A 10,000-nucleotide genomic window follows, 5' to 3' on the forward strand; every position below is an offset into this window, starting at 1 on the left:
AAAAAACACTCATATATCACCCTCTCACCTAAACACACAACATATATCACCCTCTCACCAAAACACACAACATATATCACCCTCTCACCAAAACACACTCATATATCACCCTCTCACCAAAACACACTCATATATCACCCTCTCACCTAAACACACTCATATATCACCCTCTCACCAAAACACACTCATATATCACCTTCTCACCTAAACACAACATATATCACCCTCTCACCTAAACACACTTATATATATAGCACCCTCTCACCTAAACACACTCTACTTTACACTTTACTTTTTTATATTCATTGTTCATATATCTGTATCGTATATATTGTGTTTTTTGGTTCTTATGTGTAGTACTTTTCTTATGTGTAGTACTTATTTGTGTTTTTATGTTTTTATGTTATGTGTAGTACTTATTGTGTTTGTATGTTTTTATGTTTACTGTATGCACCTTCACACCAAAAGAAATTCCAAGTAGGTGTAAACCTACTTGGCAATAAATCTCATTCTGATTCTGATTCTGATTCTGAGATGGGCTGTTAAGTGTGCTACACTGACATCTAGTGGTACTAATGATGAGGTACATCATCACTCCTACAGCTGAATACTTATGAAGACACACACACACTAACACAGCAGCTGCAAACACATGCAACAGACATGAACACACACATAAGCAACAGACATGAACACACACATCACCAACAAACATGAACACACACATTACCAACAGACATTAACACACACATGACGGCGTGAGTGTTCAGACACTGCGACAAGAGTTTATAGGCAAGAGTATTTTTACATTATAGGGCGTTCCATATTAAATTCTTGACAGTGACTCTATCTATACAAGATCACTTAAAACAGTGCAAATCAGTAGTGCCCCTCCACTCTACATAGCCTTTCATAGCCTATACATAGCCTTTCATAGCTTCAACATAGCCTTTCATAGCCTATACATAGCCTTTCATAGCTTCAACATAGCCTTTTATAGCTTCAACATAGACTATCATAGCAGCATAAGCATCCATGTAAACTCTCTTAGCTGTCTTAACGGTTGCATTTGGGGATGTAATACTTGCATAATTGTTACTTGTTACATACTAGATAGGCTGGGAGTATATATGAATGTGCTCCTCAATGATTGTTTAATGCAGCATTTTACAGCTTTAGTTCTATAGCCTAAGCCCAACTTTAGTGTCCAAACACTATGACTGAGTAAAAAAGAACCACTTGAGTTCCCATGGTGCTCTTACAGACACACACACACACACACACACACACACATACACACACGCACGCACGCACACACACACACACACACACACACACACACACACACACACACACACACACACACAGACACACACACCACCTGTGTTATAATAACCCCAGTCACAGACAACATTAACCCTTTTCTACCTAATGTCAACTTAGAACAGTGAAAGCCATAACACAAAATACTCACACACACACACACACACAGAACAGTTGCATCAACAGTTGCATCAACAGTTATATAATTAACCCTTTTATACCCAATATCCACACAGAAGAGTTTAAGCCAAGCAAGCACAACACAAAAAGCCTAGATGCACCTGAGGTCACACACACACGCACACACACACACACACACAAGGCCTAATATGTACCTGAGATACCAATTCAATCCTAATCTGGATGATTTGGTTTAAACCAGAGTACACTCTAGTAAACCCCTTACCACTGACTTTAACATTCTGTTAAAATTCATAATATACTGTATACACACTCCTCTCTCCTATTCCACTGTTTCCCTATCCTGTATCCTCTCTCTCTTCTCTCCCTCCTCCCCTCTCTCCCCCCTCTCTCTCTGTCTGTCTCATCCTCTCTCTCTCTCTGTCTGTCTCCTCCTCTCTCCTCCCCTCTCTCTCCTCTCCTCTCCTCTCCAGGGTCAAGAATAGTCACAGGAAGAAGGTATGCCTGCGGCCAGCCAAGCGAAACAAAGCCAAGGCACACTAACTTTCCGTTGTTGCCCCAAAGACTAAAGCCACGTCCTTTAACTGACCGGCTGCAATGTCAATCATCAAAACAAGTGTGTTTGTATTTTTTTTTATAATAAAACTATGCTGTGCCAGCTAAGAATCTGTTCACCAATTGTTTACTGTTTTGTAACCTAATACTGTTAAAACATTGCAAACTTCATTGCATGGTATGAAGGGGGTATCGAGGGTGTGATCATTTCGTTCTTTTTGCGTTAGTTGAAAAAACTATACATGATAATATGACGCTGTAATATCATAAATAATGGCAGAATGTGAATATTGAATGGTCTGACACCATCCTCGTCTTCTGCTTTTGTTATAAATTATTTAACTCGTTACTCGTCCTCCAAAGGCTTAAAAGCAAGACGCGACCCGTCAGAGAAGAGCTTTGTCCGTGCTTTTTCTCCAGTTGCGCTGGAGAGTTCTGTGCAACGTTGCGCCTCTTTCCCAGAAAATAGCGGAATTGTCCACAGTAAGTAATCTGAGTGATGACCCTCAGTAAAACAAGAGGAATGAGCCAGGACCGTCCTCCCGCTAACACAGTCGAGTAACAAATGCTCAGGCTACAGTGTGTTTAAAGAAAATATTTGTCACATTATCTTCATTCGCAAAGGTTTCTCATTTGAAGGGGCAGCAGCTAAACGACTTTAGATTAAGATAAATAGCAAACACAGGAGGAAGAAAACTGTCTAACAATTATATCTGCGTGACTTCCATAGTCGACCTACACAAACAAACAAATACACACACACACACACACCGTAATACAATCCACCTGAATACCTAAAAATAACGCAAACATTCAGTGTGTCGGCATGTAAAAGCGGCTTACCAGCAGTTTATTTGCCGATGTCTGTGGACTGATGTTTTCTTTGATTAACAAAACTACCTATTAAATTCGCACCATGTTCAAATACAGATGACAGATTTTAATCCGGTAAAGCGAGCAAATGCCCTTGTTCTGCTACTGCTTCGGGGCATTATCGATTTCCACACCCCTTGCGCATGACCCTACTTGCTTTCGGAGACCCCGCCGTGTATGACAAAAAATATCCTAGTAAGAAGGCACGTATAGATCGACATCTTTGTAAACCAATCCTTCCACCAACTGATACGGTGAACGAATGAAAATGAAGGCGGGGCGTTTCTGTCAGCGGTTGCCCTGGGAGACGGACAGGTCCGCTCCTTATCAGACCTCCAGTTTAAGGTGCATCGCTGTTAGGCGCATCGCTTCGGCTTAGTAAGTGTAAATCTCGTGCAGAAAACACCCAACCAATGAACAGATGTAGCGCGAGAACATGATAACGACTCGCGTTCTTGGTGATTTTAAATGACAAATTAAAGAGACGTGATTCCCCAGGGTTGCTTTGACACTGGGAGGTTGCTTCCTGTTTTGCAGCCTGAGACTAAGAATGTGCATTGGGAAAATGTGAGGGAGGGAGCCGGAGAAGCTGATCAGCTATCAGAGGAAGTGGGTTCTAGTGGAGCGCACCGGAGTGGCAGCCAGGGCACTTCCCCTGCAGAAGAAAGATCTGACACAGAGACTTCCTGATAGGGACCGCTCAGCCGGGCTCTGGAAAAATACAAATCCTCGTGATGGAATTATCACATGTTTCACTGACACATTTGTGGTCTGGGGAGTGAGTGTGTAAGTGTGTGTGAATGTGTGTGTGTGTTTGTGTGTTTGTGTGTGTGTGTGTGTGTATGTGTGTGTGTGTGTGTGTGTGTGTGTGTGTGTGTGTGTGTGTGTGTGTGTCTGTGTGTGTGTGGAGCCAGCCAGGCGAGTATGTTGGCAGAGAGATTGGAGAGGCTTTACACCCCAGTTCACCAATACAGAGAGTCTGTGGCTAACAGCCTTGTACTATCCAGCACAATGCTATTTCTCTCTCATACACACACACACACAAACACACACACACACACCACACACACACACACACACACACCACACAGACACACACACACACACACATATACACACACACACACAGACACACACACACACACACACACACACACATACAGACACACACACACACACACACACACACACACACACACACAGTCTAATGGACCAGCAGCAGAATACAAAGAGCATATCTGACTTGGAGGGTCTGTCAGCAGACCCCTGAGGCCCTCATGTCCAGCCTGTCCGGGTCAGCACACACACACTCTCAAAACACACACACACACAGACACACACACTCACACACACACACACACACACACACACACACACACACACACACACACAGTCTCAAAACACACACACACAGTTTCAAACACAACACACACACACACACACACACACACACACACACACTCTCAAAACACACACACACACACACACACACACACACACACACACACACACACACAGTCTCAAAACACACACACACACAGTCTCAAAACACACACACACACACACTCTCTCAAAACACACACACAATCTCTAAAAACACACACACAGATAGAAAAACAAATCCATGCCCTCTCCTAAACATACAATTAATGGTGCATAAATGGTCTGTGTTTGAAACCAGATGAGCAGTGAGACTGGTGACTGGTTCAGAGTTCAGAGTTCAGACTCCTGCTTGTGGGAGCTGAACATGTGATTATGGGATGTTTGGCTGAGGGTCAGGTGTCAGGTTAGAGTGCAGGCTGTTTAGTTTAGAGTTTTATGGCCTGGTTATAGAGGAGGATTATAGCACCAATCCCCAATGTAGAGACAGTAGTCATGTGCTGGCATCGTGAACAGGCTCAGGGTAAGCTTTGATACCCAATACATGTGTTTCTGACTGCTGTGATTTTATGGTAGCAGTCTCTTCCACATACACACACACACACTGGTGTGATTATATGGTAGAAGTCTCTTCCACACACACACACACACACACACACACACACACTGGTGTGATTATATGGTAGAAGTCTCTTCCACACACACACACACACACACGGGTGTGATTCTATGGTAGCAGTCTCTTCCACACACACACACACACACTGGTGTGATTCTATGGTAGAAGTCTCTTCCACACAAACTGGTGTGTGCGGCAGGTTCTGTGTTGTGTGGTTTAATGTTGTTGTCAAGGAGATTTATGTTTCACCTTTTTTACTGCTGTGACATGTTTATGTATGCTCATGTATGTGTGTAAATATTCAATTTAATTCTTAAACTTTGTTGATGCCTTTCTTTTAATCACTATCAATGTTGTATTGGAACCCTCTGCTTTGTTAACACTGGACATGACCGAGCATGCCAATAAAGTTACCATCATCATATAGCAGAAATCATCACATATAATAACTCATCATAAATCATTAACCATCATATGACATGGACCATAAATCAGCATATTATATAAATCATAATATGGCACAAATAATAACTCATCATACGGCATTAATCATAAATGGGCTCATGTTTTTTGATTTTGTTTAGCTTTGCTTTCATTCGTAGGGAGCCCATTGTAACATCTGGTCGGGGACTGCACATGAAAATTAGCCTTTTTAGTTAACTCTCTCAGATTTAGAGTCAATGAGTCAATAAATAAATAAATGTGATGTGTATAAAATATGTAAATATAATATAAATATAAAAACTGCCCTGAGAGATGTAATAAAAACAATAACTCTTTAATTATAATTTAGTTATAATATAATGTATAATTGTTATTTTTGTTACGGTGGTTTTTTGTTTGTTTTCCATCTCATGTGACTGACACTGTCCTAACTGGGTCTGCTGATGTCTCAAGACAAGGTTATTGAGTTCATGGGTCCTCACACACACACAGACTCAAGTACACACACACACACACACACACACACACACACACACACACACACACACACACACACACACACGCAAACACACACACACTCACACACACACACATTGAGTTCATGAGACCTACCCCAGACCACACACTGAACCCTGTGTGTGTTTAAGTACATGTTTGTGTGTTTCTGTTGTTGTTGTTGTTATTGTTATTGCAAGGACTTCCTACTGTAAACCAGTCAACTCTCTGGGGTGATGCTACCAGGAGAATTCTAAGCAGGATCTCAGTGGAAACCATTGCCACTGTGTGTCACTGGCCCCGTCTCCCAGACAACGCTCTCTATCTGTGACGGAAAAGTGGAGTTTGGTTGGTTTCCTCCCTCTGGCTGCATTAGCAATCTACAGAAATAGATAACGGATCAAGAACCTGAAACTGAATCAGATTTAGTGTGTGAGGAAATGAGACTTACTGGTTTAGATATCATAGTGAGGTTGAACCAGTGCGCAAAACACACATACTTTGTGTTCTATGGACTAGTCACATCACATGCTGGAGTTATTTTTTGACACTAGCTCTGCACTTGGGTCCAACATTGCTCAGTGGGCTAAGCTCTAGGTTAGCAATCTAGTGTCCTGGGTTCAATCCCTGACTCTGGCCTGACTATAGTAACATATCTACATATCTATATGTTCCAATCAACCAATTTCTTTTCAAACATGGTTTGCTTTACAGTGCAGTCTTTGTCACGCTGTCATGCGTGCATGCGTGCGTGCGTGCAAGAGAGAGAGAGAGAGAGAGAGAGAGAGAGAGAGTCTGAGAGAGAAAGAGTCTGAGAGAGAGAGAGAACGAGAGAGAGAGAGTCTGAGACTACTCTCTGTCAGTAGATAGTTCCTCTAGAGAAATGAGCTGCTGCCACCTCCAGGTTGTGTGTGCAAACCATGAACGAGAATACTGCAGACACCACTGGGTGGAACACACACACACACACACACACGCACACACACACACACACACACACACACACACACACACACTCACACACACACTCCATCTTTGTTGTGGTTTGGACAGCACACAACATAACTGGATCAAGCCAGGCACGGCTGTTGATTTCAGAACAGTTCCAAACAGATCAGCGCCACAGTATAAAATTTTATTCCCATAGGATAATTGACAACACTGGTCTCCAAAGACCCTGTCACTAAGTGACCGTGTAATCTACAGACAATGCTGTATACCACATTTATATCACATTCCTACTGCTTGACAGACTATACTACAATTATGATTATGTACATCTGATTTATGTACGACAGCTTGTGATTAATATAATGGCTAAAGAGTGAGAAGCAGTTGCACCTCTGAGATAAATAGTCTACCTTCTCCCTTCCCGTTTAATGTGAACGTGAGTATACTGCATCTAGTATGTACACTCCCCCTTCCTACTAGCTGTGAGTGAGTGTACTGCATCTAACCCCCCCACTGATGCTCTTCGGTGTGTATGTGTGTGTGTGTGTGTGTGTGTGTGTGTGTGGTGTGTGTGTGTGTGTGTGTGTGTGTGTGTGTGTGTGTGTGTGTGTGTGGGGGAGGGTTATATAGGATGTGAGGGGTAGTAGTGTCTAGAGATGGGGTCTGTTGTGGGGCAGTATAGTCTAGAGATGGGGTCTGTTGTGGGGCAGTATAGTCTAGAGATGGGGTATGTTGTGGGGCAGTATAGTCTAGAGATGGGGTCTGTTGAGGGACAGTAGAGTGTAGGCATGGAGTCTATGAGGGGATCATGGGTGCTTTGTCGGAGGTGGTCTCCTCTGAGTCCATGTAGGGGTACTCCTCCATCTCCGTCTCCTGACCACCATCCTCAGGGTGTCCCCCAAAACACCCCTGCCGATTGCTCCCCCTTCTTATCTGTCTGGGGGGGGACGGGCGCCCCTGGAGATCCGCACTGACACTTTGGGGCACCTGAAGACGGCTGTTGCTAGGCAGGAAAGCTAAAGAGGATGGGCGCCCCCCCGTGATGATGTGGAAGAAGGAGAAGGTGTGCTCAGTGGCGCCCCCTTCGGTCACATGCACGTCATCGAGGGAGGGGTCGCTGTAGGTCTTCTGCTCATCAGCCTTGTTCCGTTTGCTCAGGATGAAGTTGAGGAAGCCGGTGACCAGCAGCATGGTACCTGACATGGAGGGGCACCACACGTAAACACAGGGGCAGGTAAGCTACACCTGGCTCAGAGCACAATATTTTAATCTTTTTGTAGTTATCTGAAGTTATCTTTAGGTTTTTAGGCCAAGGTGTTAAAGTCTGTGTGCTGTTTGTTATCGTAACGGTGTTAATTATCGGACGGCGTGAGCATATCGATTGTTAATCCATTATTAAACTTAGCATTTTGATTGTTTAACAGAATGGCCGATTTTTGACACAGTCCGATAACTGACAAAGCTACGCTAGGACCTTTGCGAACACACATAGAGGAACACACACTCTAGATCATGCACATTAGAGAACACACACACACTAGATAACACACACTCTAAATAATACATTAGAGAACACACACACTAGAGACCATACACTCGATAACACACACATACACACACACACACTAGAGAACAGACACTAGAGAACATACACTAGAGAACACACACACACTGGAGAACAGACACTAGATAGCCCACACTAGATAACACAACATACACTACAGAACACACACTAGAAAACCCACTTACTACAGAACACACACTAGAGAACCCACACACCAGAGAACACACACTCAAGAACACAAACAGAGAAATACAGTAGAGAACAAACAGAGGAGAAAACTGGAGAACACACAATAAAGAGCACACAGGGAGGAACCCAGAGGAACCTTTGAGAACACACATGGAGAAACATAAACGCAACAACAAACTGGAGAACAGCGCTGAAGGAGCGCACACTAATGAACACACACACACATGAAATCACACTCTAGTGAACACACGCACATTAAAGAACACACACACACACACAGTAGTGAACACACACACACTAGTGAACACACACACTCTAGTGAACACACACACACTAAAGAACACACACTCACAGTAGTGAACACACACACACTAGTGAACACACACACACACTAGTGAACACACCTGGGATGAGCACGTGCCAGAGAAGCACGGGTGCAGGAAGCACACCACCGACATCATGGTGTAGTAGAGAAACTTCTGGAAGCCTCCCAGGCCAGCCATCTTCTTCCACACCACAAACACCTTCCAGCCTGGAGGACAGCTGAGGAGAAGAGAGGGGAGGAGAGAGCAGGGAGGTGGAGGGGAAGATAGGGGAAGGATGGGATAGAGGGACAGTGAAGAGAGGTGGATGAAGTAGTAAGGAGGAGAAAAGGAGTGGAGAATTAATATAGAAACTCCCTGGCTGTTTAATATGGGACATGTTTATGATTGGGTAAGTGTGTGTGTGTTGTGTTCATGTGACAGCCATGTAGTTGGGTACTTTTACAGGAGATAAGGACATGTCTATGATTAGGTAAGTGTGTGTGTGTGTGCGTGTGTGTGTTCATGTGACAGCTGTGTAGCTGGGTACTTACGGGAGACAGGTGTCCAGTAGTGAGTCGATGAAGAAGGCCATTTCAAACAGCATCATGCCCGCGGAGGACACCCTGGCCAAGAAACACATCAAAACCTCCAGAAAACCTCCAGACATCGCATATAGGAAACGGATATACCTTTATCAATAAATCCATATAGGCATATACCTTTATCAATAAATCCATATAGGCATAATCCTTTATCAGTGACTCCATGTAGGGATATACCTATATCAAAAAAATCCATATAGGCATATACCTTTATCGAAAAAATTCATATAGGCATATACCTTTATCAATAAATCCATATAGGCATATACCTTTATCGAAAAAATTCATATAGGCATATACCTTTATCAATAAATCCATATAGGCATATACCTTTATCAATAAATCCAAATAAGGACTTTATCAGTGACTCCATAGAGGGATATACCTTTCTCAGTAACTCCATATTGGGATATACCTTTATCAGTGACTCCTAGATCTTTATCAGTGAAGCCACCAATACTGTCTCACACTAATACTACATGCTGGCACATACACACACACACACACCTAATACACCTAATACACCTAATCCAATCTGGCTTTAGAGCCCACCACAGCA

The 10,000-nt window shown here is 43.2% G+C and overlaps 4 protein-coding genes across 6 annotated transcripts in view; 1 reads left to right on the plus strand and 3 right to left on the minus strand.

Moving 5' to 3' along the window:
• Nucleotides 1-2,127, plus strand: part of LOC116223227 (C-X-C motif chemokine 3-like) — a 5,256-nt gene extending 3,129 nt beyond the window's left edge. Inside the window, exon 4 of the mRNA XM_031579236.1 lies at nucleotides 1,938-2,127. Coding sequence (XP_031435096.1) covers nucleotides 1,938-2,007 — 70 coding nt within the window. The 3' untranslated portion in view covers nucleotides 2,008-2,127. The remainder of the gene's footprint in view (nucleotides 1-1,937) is intronic.
• Nucleotides 1-3,500, minus strand: part of rassf4a (Ras association domain family member 4a) — a 31,955-nt gene extending 28,455 nt beyond the window's left edge. The window contains exon 1 of one of the 2 annotated variants that reach the window (XM_031579224.2): nucleotides 2,863-3,500. The gene's annotated coding sequence lies outside the window, so the exon portion shown is untranslated. The remainder of the gene's footprint in view (nucleotides 1-2,862) is intronic. The other variant, XM_031579223.2, reaches the window with a different exon arrangement.
• Nucleotides 1-10,000, minus strand: part of LOC116223095 — a 234,927-nt gene that overhangs the window by 124,761 nt on the left and 100,166 nt on the right. The window lies entirely within an intron of this gene.
• tmem72 (transmembrane protein 72) overlaps nucleotides 7,332-10,000 on the minus strand; it is a 9,548-nt gene continuing 6,879 nt past the window's right edge. The window contains 4 exon segments of the mRNA XM_031579230.2: nucleotides 7,332-7,977; nucleotides 8,939-8,965; nucleotides 8,968-9,077; nucleotides 9,391-9,462. Of these exon segments, the coding sequence (XP_031435090.1) occupies nucleotides 7,577-7,977; nucleotides 8,939-8,965; nucleotides 8,968-9,077; nucleotides 9,391-9,462 (610 nt within the window). The 3' untranslated portion in view covers nucleotides 7,332-7,576.

This window comes from Clupea harengus, chromosome 13 (genome assembly GCF_900700415.2).
Source record: "Clupea harengus chromosome 13, Ch_v2.0.2, whole genome shotgun sequence".
NCBI classification, from domain to species: Eukaryota; Metazoa; Chordata; class Actinopteri; order Clupeiformes; family Clupeidae; genus Clupea; species Clupea harengus.